Source organism: Lathamus discolor, chromosome 12 (assembly GCF_037157495.1).
Source record: "Lathamus discolor isolate bLatDis1 chromosome 12, bLatDis1.hap1, whole genome shotgun sequence".
NCBI classification, from domain to species: Eukaryota; Metazoa; Chordata; class Aves; order Psittaciformes; family Psittacidae; genus Lathamus; species Lathamus discolor.
Genome location: NC_088895.1, coordinates 5,592,501 through 5,613,744, shown reverse-complemented (window position 1 = coordinate 5,613,744; position 21,244 = coordinate 5,592,501). Strand labels below are relative to the sequence as shown.

Sequence of the window (21,244 nt, the reverse complement as noted above, 5' to 3'; positions counted from 1 at the left end):
GAGCACTCCAGGCAGTGAGTGCAGTGCCACAGAGCCTGTGCCCTCACCCCATCCTGGGGACGGCTCTGTGGATGGGCTGCAGCACCACTGCTGCGGTCAGAACTGCCAGAGCCATGCAGAGCCAAACCCGCCTTGTCTGGGGGAAGCAGGTAAAGAACTAAAACCCGGCCTCCCGATCCCAGCCTGCTGCAAGAAGGGCTTTGGGCACAGGGGAAGAGCAGCAGCTCTGCTCTGCGTGGTCCAGACCTGGCCCCGGTGCCGCCTGCCCGTGCTGCAGGCTGGGAGCTCGGGTCGGCTCGCTGCTGCTTTAAGGGCTCGCAGTGTTTGCTGTGGGTGCCCGCATCACTACCGGGCTGCCCCCGCGCCCTGCTCGCGGCCGCAGGATGTGCTCACGGCCGAGCACCGGGCAGCGCGCAGTGTCCCTGCCGGCCCGGGGCGGGCGGCTCTGCTCTCCTGGGCCCGCAGAGGGCAGCCTCCGCGGCGGCCACCTCGGTCACTGATGGACCTGAACCAGCCCCCAGGGCTTCATCTCTGCTCTGGGCTGACACTGGCTCAGCTGGGAGGGATGGGACGCGGCCCTTCTTCTGCCGCTGGTCTCGGGGACACAAACGTCCTCCTATAGCAATTGCCTGACGTTGGGAGCGCTTGGAGGGCTCAGTCTGGCAGGGACCCTGTGGGCTTTGCTGATGCTGCAAGACCCCGTGCAGATAGAACCTGCCTTTCTCTCCGGCCCTCTTGCTGCCTGGGGACAGGGCGGATGCTGCAGGGAGCAGCCGAAGGTGCGTGGAGCACAGCTGGCCACCGCTCCCCGGGGACACTCGGCTCATGGTGGCACTCGGATGCTGTGGCAGGGGCATTGCTGGGCGCTCTTCTGCTGTCAGCTCTTACCAGCTTCAATGTGCTTTCCTGCGGGGTAGCCAGCAGCTGTGCTCAGGGCCGTGGGTCTGGAGTGCCCGGCCCTGGGAGAATGCCAGCGACTTGGGGGTGCGGGTTGGGGGCATGTAAGTGCCACACGCTGGCAGGGACCCCGGGGGGTGCCAGGCTGGGGGGGGGGAGATGTCACATAGTGAACATGGGATGAATGGAGGGGCTGTGCAGCAGCCTGTGGCCAGTGCACATCTGGTGGCCACAGAGCCTCCTTTGTGCCAGCTCCTGCTGTGCTCCCTGCCCTGCTCCCGGCTTTCTGCCTGGGCTGGCAGCGGATTCTTATGGGTATCAGAGGTCTACATGGAAAACCAGGAGCGGCTGAGCATCTATTGCCTGTAAACTTCTCCTCCTCACTGCACTTTCTCCTCTGGATGCCCACAACCCTTGGTGCACCCATCGCTGGGTGATGTGAGCTGTGCTGAAGTCTTGTCCCTCTTCCCACCAGCACAGGATTTACCTCCAGGAGCCGTTCCGGTGCGGTGCTTCCTGCCCTGCACGTGGTGGGGGCTCCCAGTAGGGTGGCACCGTGCCCACGACCGGTCGCTGGCTGCAGCCTCAGTGACTGTCTTTATGGCTTTTTTTCCCCTCTCCTGGCTCCTGCCCTTGGTGCTGTGGCTGCGCGTGTCTGTGGTCATGGACGTGGCTGCGCGATGGACGTGGTCTCTCCCTGTGAGGACAGCACAGAGCTGTAGGATGGGCTGTGAGCACCTCACCACCACCATCAAGTACAGAGCGGCTCTTTCAAGGTTTGATCTGGTTCCTATAGAAACTGGAGGTTGCTCTTTCCTGACGCTGGTGCCAGCAGCCAGTGGTACCTCTGGGGAGTGGGGACAGCGGGGAGCAGGGTACGGCACAAGCAGAGTGCTGCTGCTGCCTTTCCATGTGTGTTGTGTCCCCCTCTGCTTCCTCACTCTGCTCCTGCCCTTCTGCAAGGCCATGCTGAGCCCCAGCAGGGCTCAACATACCCTCCAGCCATGGAGGGCTCTCCAGACCCCATGGGACCCTGGGATAGATGTGCTGCTTACCCCTGTGGGACAAGGGACTTGTTGCCGCCCGTGCTGTGGCACGGTGCTGTGGCTGTGCAGTCTCTGCGGTGACATCTCTGGTCTTGCTCTCTTTGCCAAAGGTCACCACTGGAGGACTCTGAAAACCTGAGAGAATGTCCTGGGGGCACCGGGTTGATGCCCTGGGGGGAATAGCCCAGGGCTGGTGGGTCCCATCAGCACCGGAGCCTCGAGGGTCTGGGCTGCTCTCCCACCGCCTGGCACTGTGGGCTGGTAGGTGGCAGAGGTGCTGGTGCCGTTTGTCTCCCGTGGTGCTGGAGCAGCTCCTCTCCCTCCTGGCAGCGATGGGCAGCAGGCTGTGGACCTGGTGCACCCCTCCGCCTCACCTGCCAGCCTTTGCGGCTGCTCCGGAAGGATGACCGCAGCCCTCTGCAAATACCTCATCCCTGGAGCAGGGGCCAAGCTTCAGCCATGGCTCGGGTCCAGAGCAGCTCAGGGAGCTCTGCCCTGTGCCCTCCTCTGCACCCGGCGCAGGTGCCCAAACACACAGCTTTGCGCTGCCCAGGCGCCTGGGGCTGGTTCTGCCCTGGGGGGGAAAGAGGGCCCAAAGAGCCAAGGATGAGCCCTGCTGGGTGCGTTGTCCCCTTGTAGCACACGGCAGCCAAGCAGCTCTGCTGAGCCAGAGCATCCCTGGCCAAGCCGGCAGCAGGAGGCTCTTCCCACTGCCCTTGTGCTGCTGCCGGGTTTGCTCATCCTGGCAGCGAGTCGGCGGCGCTCCCGCCAGCGCCAAGTGCCGGCGAGAGGAGCTGCGGGATGGGCCTTGTGGCTTTCCACTGAAGATGGCGGGGAGGTCCTGGGGGAACGTGACAACACCGTGCTCCTCTGTTTCCACCCCCTTCCTCCCTGCCCGCTGGCAAGACACTGGCTCCCGTGGGACCTGTCTGGATGGGTGCAATGGGGATGGCATGAACTGCTTCCATGCTGGGGAGCTGAGCACAGAATCCCTGCACCAGGCTCTTGTGATGCCCAGGTGGGTACCAAGGCTCCTGTTATGGTGTGGCCTTATGCTGGCTGGAGGGAGGGGAAAGGGTTGCATCCTGCCCCTTCAGTGTGTTGCTCCTCAGTGATGCTGATGGCTGAGGGTCCCCATAGTGTGGTGGCAGAGACCACCGAGCCCCGAGGATGGCGCACCACAGGTGCCCACTGGGCTTTGCCCAGGGAGTGGCCTCTGTTTGCAGGGATAAGCTGGATGTGGCCTGTGGGTCCCCATGCCATTGCCTGCCCCATATCAGACTCCTGATGGGAGCTATCATTCTCTGGGCATGGGGGATGCCGGACCCACGGCTGGCTGCGGGGTGGAATGCTGTCCCACGGCATGTGGGCGAGGATGGGGCAGAGCTGGTGCCCCAGCCCCTTCTGGCTACTGACAGCCCCTCTGAAGCTCACGTGTGGCCCCACAGCACTGTGCAGGGGCAGGATGGGGCACAGTGGGGATGCTGCCGAGCCCCTGCTTTGGGGATGGAGAGCGGGATGGTACCAAGGGCCGCCCCTCGGAGGGGAGCGGGCTCCGCCAGCCCCCTGCTCCCTGCCTTGCCCCTGCCGCCTGCCCTTGTGCTGGCATCCCGGGCAGGGGCCTGGCACGGCGCGGCGGGGCTGGCTGGGGGCCGGGCCGCTCCCCCGCTCCCCGCTAGCAGCCGAGGAGTTAAAAACTCAGCCCTTGTGATGAATATTTAACAGCAGAGCACAGGCTGGAGCCGAGGATTCCTCCGGGCTGGCTGGGCGCTGGCAGCGCTGCCTGCCCGGGCGCACTGCGCAGGAGGAGGAGGAGGAGGACGGGGAGCTGGGGTCCCCGCTGCCGTTGCCATGGGCACGCAGGGGCTGGGGATAACTTTTCTGACTTTGCCTCTCGTCGTGCAAGCAGCCGCGGGAGGTGAGATGAGACGAGACGAGACGAGACGAGATGCGGTGCCCCGCTGCCGCCGCGCCTGGGGTGGCTGAGGGGATGGTGGGTCCCATGGTGGGAGATGACGGGGGTCCTGGGCTGCGGGGCCGGGGTGCACCGGTGCCAACCCATTTATTCCTTTCCCATGTTCTGGGGGGCTGGGTGCTGGGGGACCTGGTCTGGCCCAGGAGCTGTCTCCTGGCCCCCAGCACCCTTCTCCCCATTGGTGCATGTCCCCACTGTGCTGCTGGGCTCGGGAGGTCTCAGCCCACCCAGGGCTACCTGTCCTGGTAGGGGTGTCTGGGCCGGGGTCCCGTTGGGGCATCAGGGTGTTGGGCTTCAGCTTGTCCACCCCACAGACCTGCCCCACCAGTGAGGATGAAACCTTCGAGCTGCTGTCCTGGGGCCGAGGTGCTGGGTGCTCACCTGCATCTGGGCCAGGCTCCTTTGGTTCCTGCCAGGGGATGCTCGAGGTCAGGCAAGGGCTGGTGGGTGTGGATCTCAAAGGAGTTCAGCTTCCCCTCGGCAGGGAGGAGTGCTCGAGGTCCCTGCCCTGGGGACCCTCTGAGTCCTGCTCCGTCCCACTCCCGGCTCTCCTGTGGGTCCGGTGTGCCCCGCGCTGCCATAGCGAGGATTTGGATGTGTTGCTGCAGGCTGGCACCATGAGCAGCATTGGTGGGGGCAGGCAGGGCTACTTTCATCCTGCTGGTCCGAGCAGTCGCGGCTGGCATAGAAGCATAGCTCATCTCACCTGCAGCAGCTGCTGGCATGGCCCCATGGCGTCTGCGGGGACCGCTCATGCAGGCTGGCCCTGGGCAGCACCGGGTTGCTCTGTGCCTCCTGCCAGGAGCAGGACAGGGCGCTGAGGAGGGAAGGGGCGCGCTGCCTGGCTCCCGTTGCAGAGCTGATGGCTCTGGGTGGCTGTGCAGGCAGCAGGAGCAGGGCTCTGCCTTCCCTGGCATCCTCGGCATGCCCATGGCTGCTGTGCCGGCGCTCGGCATCAGGTGCACGGTCCCCGTGGCCGCTCTGGGCGCGGGCACAGCACCGGTGGGAGTTCAGCGGCTGTGGCCGAGGTGGCCCTGAGCGATGGGGCGAGCTTTAAGTCCCCGCAGCGTGGGCACGGGCCTCTCCATCAGCCCCCAGTAGCCGCCTTCTGCTGCCAGCCCACCCCTGGGAGCCGCGGCAAGAGCGGTGGGGGCTGCGGCAGCGCCTTCAGCTCCCCGCTCACCCAGGGGAAGGAGCTGTGTGTGGTGAGGGGCTGCCCGGCTCCCCAGGGTCAGCAAGGGGGGATGCTCCCGCTGCAGCTGGGGATGGAGCCCCGCGAGCAGTGAGGTTTGGCTGCCACAGAGAGGAGAGATGCTGAGGGAGGTTTCCCTGTGGAGCGGCTGGGGGAGGCAGGGAAGGTGTGAAAACACCAGTGCTAAGAATAACTGGGATGAACACAAGTGCTGGCGGGACCCCTGGCTGCGATGAGGGGTTCTCCCACCATGGGGGGGCTGGGCATGGCTGTGGGTGGGTTTGGGGAGTGGGTCCTGTCTCCATCACCTGCACTGAGCTCTCCTCTCTCCGCAGGGCAGTGGTGTTATGACTCACAGGACCCCCACTGCGGTGAGTGGTGCCATGTGCAGGATGGGGGTGTCGGGGCTGTGTGGGATTCAGACCCCTACATCTCCCCACAGCTCCTGGCTGAGGGCACTGTAGTGCAGTGAGGCTGCAGTGGGGAGCATGGCTTGGAAAAGGGCAGATTCACCCATGCCACACCAAGGTGGGATCGATTAGAGGGGCTGCACCTTCAGGTGTGCTGTTACAGAGACCGGGGACAAGTGCTCGAGCCCACTCCAGCCAGGTCTGGGTGCTCCCAGGGCAGCACCAGCCTGTCCGCTTCCACCAGGAGCAAGTTAAATCACACATGTAAAACATGCCATTAGCAACCCCATAAAGGCATTGAGGGGGCCGTGGGGCAGGGGCCTGGCTGAAGGGGGCAGGCAGCAAGTAGGGGAAGGGAAGCATGGCTGGGGGCACTTTGTCTGGAAGCAGGCAAATAGCTTGTAAAAGGTTAATTAAAGATCAACGAGCATTTAATCAGCTGTTACGGCCCAGCTGTTTTATAGCTCTTGGGTTTACACGCCTCGTGCCCAGCGGTCCCTGCTCACCGGCCATGGCCGATGCGCCATGGCACTGGGCTCCGCTTACCCCTGCCCGAGCAGCTCCGTGCTGCCAGCAATCCAACCTCACCGTGGGGGTGGCCAGAGCCGATTTCGGCAGGGGAGCAGGGCTGGTGGGACGCGGCTCGGGCAGCGCGGGGCCCTGGGGATCGGTGCCTTGATGGAGGCACCGGGCAATGTGCGGGGCTACCCGACAGCAGCGTGCTGGGGAGCTGGGGCGGTGGCGGCGCGGCCAGGCTGCAGCTCCCAGGGTCTCCAGGCAAAAAAGCTGCCTGGAATAAGGAGAGGAGAAGGGAAGGACACGGGGCTGAGCCCGGGGGGCAGGAGGTGGAGGTGAGCGTGTCTGTGGTTTGTCTGCCCAAGAGGAAGGTTGGTAAACGCAAGAGGCGCACCGCGGGGTGCTGCTGGAGGAGCAGCCCCTCCAGACCCTGGTTATAGACAAAGGCTGCCCAGCCACAATGTGTGCCAGAGCAGAGGAGCGGTGCTCAGGGGGGATGCTCTCAGCTGCCCCGGGACTGGGGGTGCCCTGGGAGGACAGGACTGGAGGTGTCAGGGGAGTTCCCGTTCCCTGGATGGGATGCAGCCCAGTGCCAACATCTTCACCCCAGCACGGGCAGCTCCGGCTGCCCTGGGGCCTTAAGGTGAAGGAGCAGGGTGTCAGGGCAGCCATGCTGAAGCAGTGACCAGCACGGTGGCTGTGTCCCATCCCACAGCTGTGGACCACAACAAGTGTCAGTGCTGCAAGAAGAGAGGATGCTGGGGTGACGGGCACAGTGAGGCACACATGTGGTGTGTGGTCTGGCCACGGTGGCAGCCATGGGGACCATTGCTCATGGCCCCCAGGGAGCAACCTGTGTTTGCAGTGGGTACAGCTGGTTGCTGGCACTGCCAGCTCTTGCCATGGTGACCCCCTGCCCCGGCAGCTGCTGATGGGGATCATGCAGTCCTGTGGACCCCGTGTGGGATTTGCCCCAGGATGAGCTGTGTGGCCAGGATGCGCTGTCACCTGCTACAGCTGGACCAGTGAGGCACGCATAGGGTAAAATGTGGTAAACTGGTAAAACCCAAACAGTGGGTCCTATGAATGGGCCTCAACTCCTCCATCCCTACTCAGTGGCTCCTGCCTGTCCTTCCCTTGCAGGTGCTCTATGGGGCAGTGGGATCCCTCTGCATGGAGCAGTCCCCTGCCCAGCCCTTGTGTGAGCCGCAGGGGCTGTGGCTGGCAGCCAGCGCAGCCCCACAGGGAGGGATTGCTTGCAGGGATGGGCAGAAGGGGCTGGGAGAAAAAGCCTGCCCTTCACCAGCAGTGTGCCAGGCTAAATATAGCCTACAGCCCCGGGAGGAAACCCTGCTGCATTATGGATGAGGCTTGCGATAAGCCCCTGTTCATCAATAGGAGGAAGGCTGGCCAGGCAGGAGGGCAGTTCCCATGGGATGCAGGCGAGCACAGTGGGGCTGACTGGGACTACAGGGCTGGCTGAGCACCCAGCACCCTGTGCCTCGGTGGCTGCCCGTGGTGCCCCTGCTCCTCCTCTGCAGGCCCCAGCCACTGGAAGGAGCTGAAAGCCACGTGCGGCGGCAGCAAGCAGTCCCCTGTGAACATCGACAGGCGCCGGCTGCAGCGGGACCGGGGCCTCGGGGACATCCTCTTCGAAGGCTACGACCAGGCCCCCCCGGGCAAGTGGAGGCTGACAAACGATGGGCACACAGGTACGAGCTGCATGGGGCACCCTCCCTGTCCCACATCGCAAGCACTGCCCTGCCCCAGCTCAGTTCCATCACCGCTCTGGGTGCCCTCTGCCCCTGTGGGTGTGTGTTAGTGCTGGCATGAAGCCTGAGGAGGATGAGTCCAAGTGTGCCAGGGCTGTCCTGCATCCTCACCCCATCCTCACCCCATCCCGCTGCCCTTGCAGTGATGCTGAGCCTGGCGAGCGAGTTGGTCTCTGAGCACATCGCCATCAGCAGCGGGGGCCTCCCCGGCAGGTACCGTGCGCTGCAGCTCCACTTCCATTGGGGCAGCCCAGCTGGGAATGGCTCTGAGCACACTCTCGACGGGTGCCAGCTCCCCATGGAGGTAAGTGAGACAAAACACTCTCTGGGTGGCCCGAGTCCTTGGTGTGATGGGAAGGTGCGATCCCAAGGCTGCCATGCAGGCCCTGGGGTGCTGCACTGGCAGGTTTGGCTGTGCTCCCATCACTTGTGCTGATGGTGGGATACAGGCAGCTGCTGCACAGGGCACCTGAGTGGTTAAAAAGCAGTCGATGCAAGACTCTAAGGTTTTGCTTTGTGGCGTGTGGGCCACACTGCCTTGTTAGAGGCACTGGGTGAGGTTTGGAGGGCTCTGTGCCCCGCTGAGTCAGTGGATGCAAGCAGGAGTGTGCAGGAGCGTGCTCTGCCGAGCGTGTTGGGATCCTTCTGGGTGAAAGAGGCTCCGTGCCCCTAAATTATTAATTACCAGCCGGAGGAGAGCGAAACCGATGTACTGTGGCCTGTGGGCACCCGGGACGGCGGCCCCCTTCCCACACCCTTCAAAGGATGTTCCTTCATGGCGGTGCTTTGATCCTCTAAGCAGCTTCCCCATGGAAGTGCTCATGGGACCAGGCGGGTTTTTCTGCCCCAGGCTGGCTGGAAGGATCCATGGGCGAGCACCCCTCCGCCGGGGGTCAGCCGGGGGTGGTTGCCCATGCTTGGCCGCTCTGTGCTTTCCCCAGATGCACATTGTCCACATGAATGCCAAGTACCGGACGCTGGCAGAGGCCAAGGGGCATCCCAATGGGCTGGCGGTTCTCGGCTTCTTCTTCCAGGTGGGTCTGCAACTGCTGGAGGGAGGGGACCCTGTGCTGGGAACAGGCCCCTCAAGGCACGGCTGGTGGAGCCTTGTAGGGCTGCTCCGAGGGAGCGAGAGGGGCAGGAAGGCTGGGCCAAGGCCAGGAGGTGCTGGAGAACCTCAGCGGTGCAAGGTGCCCACCGCTGGCTCCGTGCAATGGGAGCTGCGAGCTCTTCCCCACTGCAGCTCTGTGGTGATGTGGGGCTGGCTCTGCCTGCGGATGCTCAGCAGCACAGAATGACCTGGCTCCGCGCTGCCCCAGCCGCTTACCCTCCTCACGCACAGGTCTCTGAAACTCCTAACACCAACTACAACACCATCGTGGCGGGGCTGAGGAACATCTCCCATGCAGGTGAGTCACCTTCTCGTGGGGGTAGGGGCCAAAAGGGGAGAACCCTCCTCAGGGGGTTGCACTGGGGGGGACCTGACAGTCTATGGCACCATCTGGCTGAGGGGAAACTGATGGGGGTGGCCCTGCTGTCCCCACCACGTGCCTGGCATGGCACGGGCTGAGTGCCCCACGTCTCACCCCACAGGGGACTCTGTGGATTTGGCCTCCACGTTCCGCCTGAGCACGCTGCTGCCGCGTGCCGGCCGGCTCTCCGGGTACTACCGCTACCAGGGCTCCCTCACCACCCCCGACTGCAGCGAGGTCGTCGTCTGGACCGTCTTTGAGGAGCCGGTGGAGATCGGTCGGGAGCAGGTACCAGCGTGCACAGCCCGAGGGCACGGGCCTCCCGCCTGCCCTCTCTCCTTGCCCTTCCCCACCCCTCAGCACAGGGAAAGTCATCTCTACAGTAATGCTCCCGGCAGCCAGGCAATTAATTTAATGAGGGTTAAGTAATGGAGCCATGGCCACATGCCAGTGCAGAGACATCCTGCCCATAGCGCTCTGCCACCCAGCCCCACTATTCAGAGAGCAAAATGGGAGCAAACCCACTGGAGCTTAGAAGAGGGTCCAAAGGGGTGTGTGTGTGGATGGATGGATGGATGGATGGGTGGATGGATGGATGGATGGATGGATGGGTGGATGGATGGATGGATGGATGGATGTTCTCCTCTGCTGCCCAAGCATCTTAGCAGATGTATCTCCTTGAGGGAGTCATGGCCCAGCTGCTCTTCTAAGTGCTCAGCGCAGCCACTGAAGCACAATTACCTCCTTGAAAACTCAAGACCTGATCCTTTTAAGGACCTGGTTCATGTACTTACCCTGCGGGCCTGGTTTTGGGAGAGCAGTGGTGGGTTGCGGCAGGCCCCCTCTGGTGTGGGGCCACGGCATGGGCCCTGTGCGCATCAGGGGCAGCAGGGAAGGGGCCCCACAAGCGGGCAGGGGCTGGTGTGCCTGGCACGGGGGCTGCCCACCCGCTCTCCCTGCGCAGCTGCAGGCCTTCGTCAGCACCCTCCACTTCCCGGCCGTGGGCTCCACGCTCCCCAAGATGACCAACAACTTCCGCCCGCCGCAGCCCCTCCACGGCCGCAAGGTCTTCGCCTCGCGGGCGGCCACTGCCAGCGGAGGGTCCCCGCACAGAGTCCCCCATCAGCTCCTCTCCCCGCTGCTCCTCCTGGCCCTGCTCGGCCCCTCCTCACCAGCCCCGTAACGCCTGGGCCGGCCGTTCCAGCCTCCACACGAGCATCTCCCCGCTGCGCTGGTGACGCCTCTGGTCCATGGGTAGATGGGACAACCCAGCACAAAGAAGCATGTTGGGACCTTGGCTGGTGAAGGTGATGCAAACCTGGATCTCTGCAAGCCCAGAACTGCCCTGCAGCGCGCCCGGAGCCGGGTGGTGGGGCTGCTGGGAGTGGGATGCTTTAGGCTCTGGAATCAAGCCCAGGTCCTCGCTGATGGCTGTGGGTTGCTGCCTCTTTGGCTCTGCGTCTCCTTGGCAGGGCTGTGCAGGCAGGCACGAGCCTTCCCCTTTCCTCCTTGTGCAATAAATCCCCATGGCCAAATCCTGCCCCTGCACGTGGCTCAGAGTCCTTGCGGTCTCTGTGCTGGTGGGACCCTCTTGCTTTCCCAGGAGTTGGGGCTGGCTGGCAGAGGGACGGGGGCTGCTCCTGGGGCCACAGCTCCCCTCAGTGCCCTGGGGCAGGACACAGGGCACCGATGGCTCTTTCCACAGAGCTAATTTGACACTGGCACAAATCACTGCGCTGCCCGGCGGGGCGCGGGGAGAGCCAGGGCCCGAGCGAACGGCGTGGTTCATAATTAATGAGCTGCAGCTCCGGGCATGTTCCCGTCTCCTCCTGAATTATGGGTGTACGGGCACAGGTCGTTATCTGGGAGCAGATCCCCGCCCCAAGGTGCCTGCAGGCTCTGTGGGTGCTGGGGCTCTATAAACCCACCCCAGAGCTGGGTCTGCGAGCAGCCGCCCTGGCCTGTGGAAGCGGCAGAGCTGGTGCTCGTGGCCCGGGCTGCTGTTGGCAGCCCACGGGGGCTGCTGCAGGCTCCTGTCACCGGCACGGTGGCGGCCGTCGCCCAGCTCGGTAATTCCCGTCGGGCTCCGGCTGCCGCCGGCTGGAAGCGGTACCCTCGCTCAGGGGCCGTGCGCTGACCTTTCCTTAAGGACCTCGCTAGTGCCGGGGAGGGCCCTGGCCGCCTGCCGCGCCGTGCTGGGGGCCGAGGCCGGGCGGAGCCGGCGGCCGAGGGGCCGTGCTGCGCCTGTGCCCGCCCGCGCACCGGCACCGCCGGCCCCGCCGCACCGGACGCGGGACACGCGGCGCTGCAGCGGCGGGCGGCCGCCAGGGGGAGCTCGCCTCCCGGCTGCTGCGCTGCGCTGCCCCTGTCACTGTCACCGCGTCCCTGCGCCCTCCGTTTCCTCCCGGGTCCCCCGTGCCCCTTATCCCCCTGTTCCGGAGCACCAGCGCGATGAGCAGCGGCTGAGGGAGCTGGGGGTGTTAATCCGGAGAGGAGAAGGCTCAGGGCCTCCTCACACCTGAAAGCGTGGAGCCAGGATGCAGCTTGTCCCTTCTCCCAGGTGGCGAGTGATAGGACAGAGGCAGCAGCCTCAGTCTGCGCCAGGAAGGGTTTAGATTGGATATTAGGAACAATTCCTTCACTGAAAGGGTGCTCAGGCGTTGGAACAGGCTGCCCAAGGCACTGGTGGAATCACTGACCCTGGAGTGCTCAAAAATGGAGTAGACGAGGCCCTCAGTGCCATGGGTTAGTGGTGGGGTAATGGTTGGACTTGATGATGTTAAAGGCCTTTTCCAACCTAGTTCATTTTGTGGCTCTATATTCCCCCTGCGTCCTCCATGCTGTCTGTGCTCCCATGGCCCTCCATGTCCCCACTGTGCCCCTGCCCCACTGCACAGCCCAGACCCTCACACCCCCAGGCTGCAGGGCAGCTGCCCCACGAGTGCAGCCTGGGTCCAGCCCAGGGTTGTCACAGGACCAGTGGGCAGGAGCAGTGGGTTCAGGCACAGAGCATGGCAGGGCCTGGCCATCCACAGAGACCCCTAAATGACTGCAACCTCCCAGGCCAGTGTGTGAATGGTACCTGGGACCAGACCTTACTTGACAACGAGCGGTTGAGGGCACAAAGCTGTGGCTCTTCAATGGCAGCAGCGGCTGAAGCCCCTGGCAGAGCAGACAGCCTGGTGCTCAGGGTCCCTATTCCCTCGGGGACCCATCCTGGTCAGCCGTGGTGCCCCTGGCAGAGGATAGTAGTGGCACCAGTCAGCCAACCCCTCTGTACAGCAAAACCACTCCAGGGGCTCAGAACACACCGTGCATCCTCCTGGGTCCCCAGACCTGGGGTGGTGCTGTGCCTCCCACTGGGAATGCTAGGAAAAGGGGCTGCCTGGGAAAAGGACCTGGAACCATTCCCCAGCCCGAGAGCCACTGCTGAAATGGCTCTGCAAAATGTCTTTTCCTGCCTCCTGCGCGGCCGGGCAGCGATGCTCTGGGTGCCACTTGTGCCGAGGAAGCGGTGCGCGCCGGGGCTATTCCTGGCTCCCAGCTGCTGTTTGGCAGAAGCGGGCCCTTGGTTTTGGCCAGGCTGTAATTTTAGCAGCGGCTGTTCCTGAGCAGCGCGGCTGCGGTTGGCACAGCTGCCTGCAGAGCCTCCGCTCAGCTGGGGACAGTGGTGCATGGCGGCATCCCCTGCCCGTGGCCGCCCGCGGTGCCCAGACCATGGCAGAAGTGCTTAAACCGGGTGTTCTTACCCGACCCTGCTGCCGAGGAAGGGGAAAGGGCTCTGCTGGGGCGGGTGGTCTTCGCTCAGGGTGGGGAGGCTGCTGGTGGGGGTGGCACTGGGCAGAGTGCAGGATTCAGCCCTGGGGTGCGCCACGCATCTCCCTTCAGTCCCCTCACACTGGCTGCAAAAGCCATGGCGCTGGCCCTGCTCACCCGGCAGGATGTGGAGGGGGAGAAATGCAGCTTGAGGTCCCCTTAACTGCTTGAGTCAAACCCTTTAGTTCCATCCTGAGGGCCTGGTGAGGACCACAAGGGGCTGCCTCCATCACACCCCCCATCCACCGCTGCCACCACCTTCTTGTCACCTACAACATAGAGATTCCTTCACATAGCCTAAAAAAAAACCCATTTTGGGAGTCCTAATAAGGGCTGAAATTTATAGACCATGTTTCTCCAGCTGGGCAATACCAGCCTAGTGCTCGGACCCCTCCATCAGCACACCTGCCTGGCGAGACCCGCTTCTTCCTCCTAACGCGAGTAGAAAACAAGGGTGTGCTGGGTCCCCAGGGGAGGGCTGAAGCTCTGCTGGGAGCTCTATTTTATCACCAGTTATGAGCTTCAGATGACAAACACTTGGAGGCAGCTGAGCCGTGTTTATTTTTCAGTCGGTTCAGCTTGTTCACAACCTGTTTACAAGCCCAGGGGTTACCTTTGGGGCTGTTTACCTCGGTTTAATACCCATCTAAACAACCTGAAGCGAGGGGTCCGGCCACCCCTCCCCGTGCAGCTGCCACCTGCGTGCCCTGACGGTTGCTGTTTTGCCGGAGCTATGCAAATGCTCCCATCTCCCCAAGCGGGGGGGATCGCTCAGGTCGTGTTTTCGGCCACGCCAGCCTCAAACGTTTATTTCTTTCATTTAATTCCCTTTCAATCGCAGGGCAATAAACCTCAGCCTTTGGCTCTCTGGCTGCTCCCAGCTGGGGCTTTGATGCAGAGCTGCCCAGGGGGTGTTGATGGTGTTTGATGGTTCGTAACTTGTACTCTATCATTTATAGCCTGCATTGTTTTCTCATTTATAACCTGTCTTTTCCTTCTCTGCCCCATACTGGGGGAGTCTGGAGGCTGCCCCATGCACCTTGCGGCAGGTTGGACTGATGGACAAGCCTAAGGGGCTGCCTGGCAGGAGGCAGGGACTGCTCAGTGTAATTCAGTTAGTGAGGGAGGATTTAGAGTGACCTGGCCTACAATGTGCTCCGGGTTTGTACGCCTGTGGCAGTGGCACAGGGGAGCGAGGCCTTGAGCTGAGCAGTGTCAGGGTCAGCCCTGGTTCCGAACCCCACAGGACGGCGGTGCCCAGCCTGGAGGGCCTGGATGCTCTGGGATCAGTGTGTGTGTGTGTGCTCACATGTGCGTGTGTGTGTGCATGTGTGTGTGCATGCATGTGGCCATGCCCCACGTCAGGCAGGGTCCTCTGCCAGGCACAACCCTGCTGGGGACCCTCACAGCCATGACCCCAGGCCGGGGACACGCACGCTACCCTGGTACACAGCCCCACCAGCCTTGGTGCCATCTCAGGGGTCCCTAGTCCTCCACCCTGCCAATTCTGGGCAGGTTAAAGCTGCCCCAAAGCCTGTCCCTCCCCGACATGGCGGCAAGGTGAAAACTCGGCAAGGGAACAGGGGCAAAGCTCTCTGCAGCAAAGAGCCGGCGCTCACGTCAGGGCTCTGCCGCGGCACTCGCTCCCCTTCACACGTCAGCACCCGCTGGAGACGGTTTCGCTTCCTTTTCTTGGGCCCCTTTTCGAGTTTCTGACTGGGGACTGGGGCAGGTCAGGAGTAAATTTAGCTGGGGATGCCCCACGCTGCACAGCTGCATGGTGCCGGGGGGGCAGGCAGGAGGGCACCGAGCTGGCGTGGCACAGCCTGGGCTCTGCACAGCCTTCCCCAACCCCTATGGAGAAGGTTTGGGTTACGGAGAAGGTGGCTATGTGAGCCGGGGGGTGTCAGGATGGGGGGTGGGAGCCACCAACCCCCCCTCCGGGTGCCCCAGGTCAGGCAGGGCAGAGCCCATCAGGGATCACCCATCCTGGGCACAGCCACAGAGCCCAAGCGCGGGGCTCATTCTGTCCTCCCACCGCCACCCCAGTGGGGTCCGGCTCTGCCCCGCTCCCCACAGCCTGGGCTGGGGCTATTGCTGGCCCCAGCTCTCGCTTTCGGGTTTCAGCCCTGCTCCTCCCGGAGCGGCGGCTGTTGGGGTGGCCGGGCAGGCGGAACGTCCCCGTCCGCCCGGGCTGTGCCACGTCGCACACGGCGCTGCAGGAGAGCTGTTTCATCAGCCCCAGGTGCACGCGCTCTGCTCCGGCCACGTCCCCACGAAGAGACCCCAAATCCTCCTGCTGCGAGATGCTGGGGCTCGCAGCGGGAAACACCGGCTGGTGGTCAATGCAAAACCAGCAAGCCCAGGCTGGGTGCTGGGGGGACAAACCCTGGCAAGCTGCCCCCCATGGATGGGGTCCAGCACGGCCGCCCCCAAGTGCTAGGCTGTGGGTGCAGGAGCTGCCCTCACCCCAGGGCAGGCTTTGGGGACCAGAGCAGAGCTTTGCCCTCTGGGGCTGGGGGTGATTTGGGCACGGGTTGCGAGAGCTCCCACTGCCCCACACTCCTTTGTTCCATCCCCACATCCCTCCCTCTGGCCTCAGCCATGGGGTCCCTCCAAGCCCAAAGCATCTAAACCACAGGGATTTATTAAACTCCCTCAAAAGCCTTGTCTGTGGGCGCAGATCTCACCGAGCCCTGCTCCCACCATGGCACCTGCTGCATCTCTCTGCTGCTAAATAAAGCCTCCCTGAATCATCTCGTCTACTGAAATAGATCCCCCTCATTTAGTTAACGGTGAGCTGGGGAAACAGAAAACAAACAACTCTGAAATGGCAGCGCAGGGGATGCAGGGCGAGAGCGAGAGCTGCAGCTGCGGAGGCAGGGATGCGGGTTTCTGTTTCCCTCAGCGAAACCCCACCGAGGGTGGCCGCAGGAGCAGGACAGCTCTTTTCTTCCCAGGCACCGCTTCCCAGGCCTGGATCAGGCCCTCCTCCCAGTGTGATTCCCAGCAGTGGCTCCCCAGCCCTGTTGTTAGGGATAAAACCGGGGTTGGGACCCCGCGGTGCTGTGGCAGTGGGGGGAGTACGGGAGCACTGGGGTGGGGGGCATTGATCCATAATTCAGCAGCTTTCCCCTGCATTTAGCAAACTCTTTCAATCAATCACTAATGAGGTTCCTTGCCCCTGGGGTCAGAGCGCCGGTGCTAACCCAGACCCAAGCTGAAGCAAGACCCAACAGGACCTGCCCCAAACTGAGCCCGTGAGAGCTCGGTCCGGTGTCCTGTGCGCAAGGGACAGGCTCTACCCGTGGGATGCTGGGATGGATTTCAAGCCCTGTGGAAAGTGTTGCCCTGCTGCCCCCTCCTTGCCAGCTGCCCCCCCCCCCCCCCAATGTACCCAATATAGCAGGGTAAACTCTGGCAGCATGGCTGCAGCGGGGGCTCCTGTGTCACCCCATCATTCCCTCCAGCCTCAACCCCAGCTTTAGGGTATGGTTTGCCAACTGGTGGAATCAATAATTAGTGAAGCTTGAGCTTTCTCAGTGGGAAATGGAAGCAGGCATCCTTCCTGGCAGCAGGAATTGCTCCTTGGGGCTTTCTCGGCTGGCACAAACCCAGGCAGCCTCTACTGGGCAAAAGCCTCAGCAGAGCCACGAGGCTGGGGACAAGGACGCTGCAGGCAGGGGTTTGCCAGGGAATAACCTCCCTTGAGCACGGAAAGGGGCTCAGTGCCAGGGCAGAGGAGCTGGTGCCACCTCTGGGTCTGTGTCCCCCAGCAGTGAGCTGGGATGGGTGCTGCAGGGATCTGCACCTCCCAGACCCCTGCTGCAGCCTGGCAGCTCCCCCGGACCAACGCTGCCACTGCAGGCCCTTCTCTGCCCAGGAAACTGTCTTAAAGGAGCTTATCTTGGAACACAGCAGGACAGACCCCACCATTGCCTGCCCACCTCCCTCTAGCTCCAGTGCAAGCTGAGCACCCCACTGCTGGCTCCTTCCCCGGCTGCTGCAGTTGGTCTGGGCATGGGTTTGTTCCATGGGGATGGGGTTTCCTGTGAAAACCCTGAGCCTTGTCACCTAATACGTGGGCAGGTACACTGGGACAGCTTCCATCGACCCAGTCCCATGTGCGCGGCAGTGAGAAGGGAGTTTGCCCCATGGATGGGGCTGTGCCGTGGCAGGGTCTCCCTTGCCTGGCTGGGGAGGATCAAGACAGAATAAAGCCGATTGTTCTGGAGCACGAGGCGCCTCTTGGAACCTGTGGTGGGGCACAGACCCTGCTGCCAGCTTCCTACCAAAAAGCAGGAGGGAAGGAGGGCAGGGGCAGACCAGGGCTACGTCCCCCTCTGCCCCTTCCGTCTGCATCCTGCCGGGACTGCGCGGTGCCCTGTGCCCCACAGGGCGGGCACACGTCCCTGGAGCTGCTCCTGGGGACAGCTCGTGCTGTGGAGCACAAATGCCTGGTGCAGCCAGGAAAGCCCAGCAGCCCTGGAGAGGGTGCAGGGCACAGAGGCAGGGCAGCGGGCAGCGGTTTGGGCAGGGGGACAGCATGGAGTGGGGAGCTGCTGTCTCCAGTAGCAATAGGGAGGGATGGGGACAGGGATGGGGATGCTGGTGGAGCGGAGAGCCTCAGGCTGAGACTGCAGACCCAGGGCTGGCTGGAGAACTGTGTCACCTGCAGAAATGCAGGCTTGGAAACGCACGTTATCAGGGTAAACAGCAGCACCTTCGCACCAGAATAAAGCTTTCTGAAATGCTAAACCACTGTGCTGCCATTGCTGGGATGTCCCCAACAGCACTGGGGGACATGGGGCTCCTTTTGCCAGCAGCAGCACCACTGCTTTGTTCAGGCCGCCCATTCTGTGATGTCCACGTGAGCAAGAGATGGATGAAAGAAGCTTAATTCTACTCCAAGTTCCTCTTTGGTATTTGCTTTCCTGGCAGGCTTGGAGCTGGTGCTGCAGTGCTTGTTCCCTGGGAGGCTCCATTCCATCAGACGTTTTGCCAGACAAGGAACAACCCAGAGAGAAGAAACTGCCCCTTTGGATCTTGTCTCATAGAGTTTGAGTTTGGCAGAAAATTTTTGGTTTCATTTTGGCTTCATTTCATGATAAACCCTCAAGCTGCTGTTGAACGATTGAGTGAAAAAGAGCATTAAAGAGCTGGAGTGGGCAGCTCCATCAGAGCTTTCTGGGATGGATGGAGGCATCGGGGTGGGAAGGATGGATGGAGATGCTTAGGTGGAACTGCTGGGGTGGGAAAGATGGGTGGAGGCGTTGAGATGGACAGGGCAGAGGCACTGGGGTGGATGGGACAGATGGACAGAGCAGAGGAGAGCTCCGGAGCCCTGAACATAAGAGGGACGTGGAGCTGTTGGAGAGAGTCCAGAGGAGGCCACGGAGATGCTGCAAATGCTGGAGCAGCTCTGGCTGACACAAGCTGAGAGCTGGGATCTGGGGAAACCTTATTATGGCCTTTTGGTGTTTAAATAGGGCCTGTAAGAAAGATGGGGGCAAGGCTTTTAGCAAGCCCTGTTGCATTAGGACAAAAGGTAATGGTTTTAAACTAAACGAGGGTAGATTAGACTAGATATGAAGAGTACATTTTAAATGATGAGAGTGATGAAACACTGGAACAAGTTGCCCAGAGAGGTTATAGATGCCTCATCCCTGGAAACATGCAAGGCTATGCTGGACGGGGCTTTCTTTAAGCAACATGACTGAGGTGCAGATGCCCTTGCCCATGGTAGGGGGGAGACCGGATGACCTGTAAAGGTCCCTTCCAACCCAAACCATTTTGTGGCTCTATGAGACTCTGCCACCAGAAATGGCTGCAGGGACACGTGCAACCCTGCAGGGCCGCAGGGAATCTTCCCCAGCGCTGCGCCACAGGGACATGTGGCCCACAGGGTCCCACGTTGCTGTGGCACAGGGTGCAAGGGACAGACTGGTGCGTGTGCATGACTGGCAGCTACACCGGCACCCCCATCCTTGTGGACACAGCGGTGACAGAGGAAACAGGGACACAGACAGGGCTGGTGGCAAAGGGACGTGGCTGTCCATGGCCCCACCACAGGCCATATGTCCCTGCAAGGGACCTGGCACCCAAAGGCCAGCAGGCAAAGGATGAGAATGGCACAGCCAGGACCACACACTTGCTGCTGGGCTGGGGGTTTAGATTAGGCTGCTGCTACAGGCTGCTCATCCCCTGGTCCCGGCAGTGCCGGGGGGTTCATTGGGGTTCCCAGGGGTGAGCAAGAGCTGCAAGGAGCCCCAGCACTATGTGTGTGTGCTCCCGTCCCACCCTCCTCCGTACCGGTGCCGCTGGGGCAGTGAAAGGACACAGACAGGGATGCTGAGGCAGCGTTAGTTCAGTGTCGGTGTTTATTTGTGGGACACTCAGGGCAGGGCGACAGGAGCAGGGCACTGGGGGACATCTGCGGCAGGGGGACAGCCGCTGCCCCTCAAGGTGGGTGAGAGGGAGGGGGTCACGAGGGTCCACAGGGAACAGGGATGTCCCAGTGGGGTTAGGAGCACTGGGATCTATTGAGGCTCTTCTCTACATCGCCAGCCTCGTGCTTGACCTTGCAGGCGTAGCTATCGTACTTCTTCCAGTCAGAGACACCCAGCGTCAGGTAGCTGCTGGCCACGTACTTGTTGTTGGACTGCCGCACCGCCTGGCTGGTCTCGGCCCCGGTGCTGAGGGTTTGCCCATCAGCCGTCCAGGTCACCTGCACGGCGCCGGGGTAGAAGTCTCCCAGCAGACACACCAGGGTGGCTTTGTTCTCAACACTGAGCTGCTCGCTGGATGGTGGGAAGAGGTACACAGTGGGGGAGGCCTTGGGCTGGCCTGGGAGGGAGAGAGCGTCGAGGAGTCAGAGGGGGCCTTGTGCCCCCCACAACCCCCTGCCTGCCTGCACTGCACAGAGAACCCCACTTCCCCACCGACAGCTCATCGTCTATAGCTCCAATGTACCTGCACTGGGGATCCAGCTATATTTTTATAGTGATGCGCATATAAACATGTATAAGCACACATGTATACACATATTTCATACATGTCCAATACCTATTTTTATAGATATACGTGTATGTGTGTGTAATGTCCATATATCTCGTATATATACTTGTATGTACGTTGTCTATTTTATATATGTACATACATAAAATATATATTGTTATATAAATGTATGTATAATTACATACCATGTATATAATACACAGTTAGGCATGTGTACATATTCATATATAAAAACATGTTATGTATATACTATATAAGTATATATAGTATATATATAACATACTATATAAAAGTATACATTTTATATATATTATATACCCATATATAGTATATAATACATATAAACCAAAATCCCTGGTTAGTTGCCCTAACCCCATTTCTTCCCTTTTGCGAGGCAATTTCTTCTAAAAAATCCGATTTTCGAAGACCCACGCTCCCGTTTTCTGCCCAGCTCTGCTTTCAGGCCCTTTCAGGTCTGTCTGAAAACAAGTACGACACAGAACCACCCAAAGGAAGACAGAGAAAAGATGTTTGGTCTTTCTGAGGTGGTTCTGCTGTCTCCTCCAAGCTGCGGGATCGGTATTCCTATTGAAAGCCCAGGGGGACTCCACCATTCAAGACTTCCTGCTGAAGAAATCGGCCAGCTCCATTTTTCTTGGTTTTCTGCCCTAATGGCTTGCTTCAGGGTGGGATCTTTTCGACACAGACAGACAATGCTCCCGGCAGCACTTTCGACATGATAACCTCAAGTTTTCACGTGGCTTACCTGGACAGCGCGCTCCTGAAGAGATCCCTGACAAGTGTTTGGTTAAGATCCCAGGGATGTGCCAATTTAGAGCTAGGTTGGACGCGCTTTCAGCCTGCTCCTGACCAAGGACAGGCTGCATTTTGCGGCGCCTGCACCCTTGGCTGCGTGAGCCCCAAGAGAAGCCCCTGTTCCTCACTCAGTCCTTCAGGACTGAGAGCTGAGGACCTAGACCTTAAACTGGTGACTAATTCCTTCAACAAAGACAAAAATTCACTGTCCTAGGGACCTGAACCCGAGTTTCTGAAATAGGCTCCCGGGGACCTCAGGCACATTTCCTGGCCAAATTTCAAGACCTTTCGATTGAGAAAATACCCCCCAATCCT

The 21,244-nt window shown here is 61.3% G+C and overlaps 2 protein-coding genes across 16 annotated transcripts in view; one reads left to right on the top strand and one right to left on the bottom strand.

Moving 5' to 3' along the window:
* The first annotated feature begins 3,664 nt into the window (after positions 1-3,664).
* On the top strand, positions 3,665-10,832 carry LOC136020841 (carbonic anhydrase 15-like). 2 transcript variants are annotated; one of them, XM_065692419.1, is made up of 8 exons: positions 3,665-3,861; positions 5,446-5,481; positions 7,578-7,748; positions 7,952-8,112; positions 8,750-8,842; positions 9,151-9,217; positions 9,402-9,568; positions 10,245-10,832. In XM_065692419.1, exons 1-8 carry the CDS (start codon positions 3,795-3,797, stop codon positions 10,461-10,463), a joined length of 981 nt encoding a protein of 326 aa, XP_065548491.1. In that variant the 5' UTR covers positions 3,665-3,794; the 3' UTR covers positions 10,464-10,832. The 2 variants fall into 2 exon arrangements, with proteins under 2 accessions (XP_065548491.1, XP_065548492.1); XM_065692420.1 differs by lacking the exon at positions 5,446-5,481.
* An 8,626-nt stretch (positions 10,833-19,458) lies between these two features.
* Positions 19,459-21,244, bottom strand: part of LOC136020983 (immunoglobulin lambda-1 light chain-like) — a 21,826-nt gene continuing 20,040 nt past the window's right edge. For all 14 annotated transcript variants that reach the window (XM_065692690.1, XM_065692683.1, XM_065692685.1 and 11 more), the window contains one exon: positions 19,459-19,942. In XM_065692690.1, coding sequence (XP_065548762.1) covers positions 19,620-19,942 — 323 coding nt within the window. In that variant the 3' untranslated portion in view covers positions 19,459-19,619. The remainder of the gene's footprint in view (positions 19,943-21,244) is intronic.

What these genes read in the sequence shown, in the direction of transcription:
- LOC136020841 (XM_065692419.1), top strand. Translation starts at nt 3,795, where the DNA reads ATGGGCACGCAGGGGCTGGGGATAACTTTTCTGACTTTGCCTCTCGTC. An exon ending in GGTGCCAGCTCCCCATGGAG is followed by an intron (nt 8,113 to 8,749) that starts GTAAGTGAGACA and finishes TGCTTTCCCCAG; the next exon opens with ATGCACATTGTCCACATGAA. An exon ending in TGGAGATCGGTCGGGAGCAG is followed by an intron (nt 9,569 to 10,244) that starts GTACCAGCGTGC and finishes CTCCCTGCGCAG; the next exon opens with CTGCAGGCCTTCGTCAGCAC.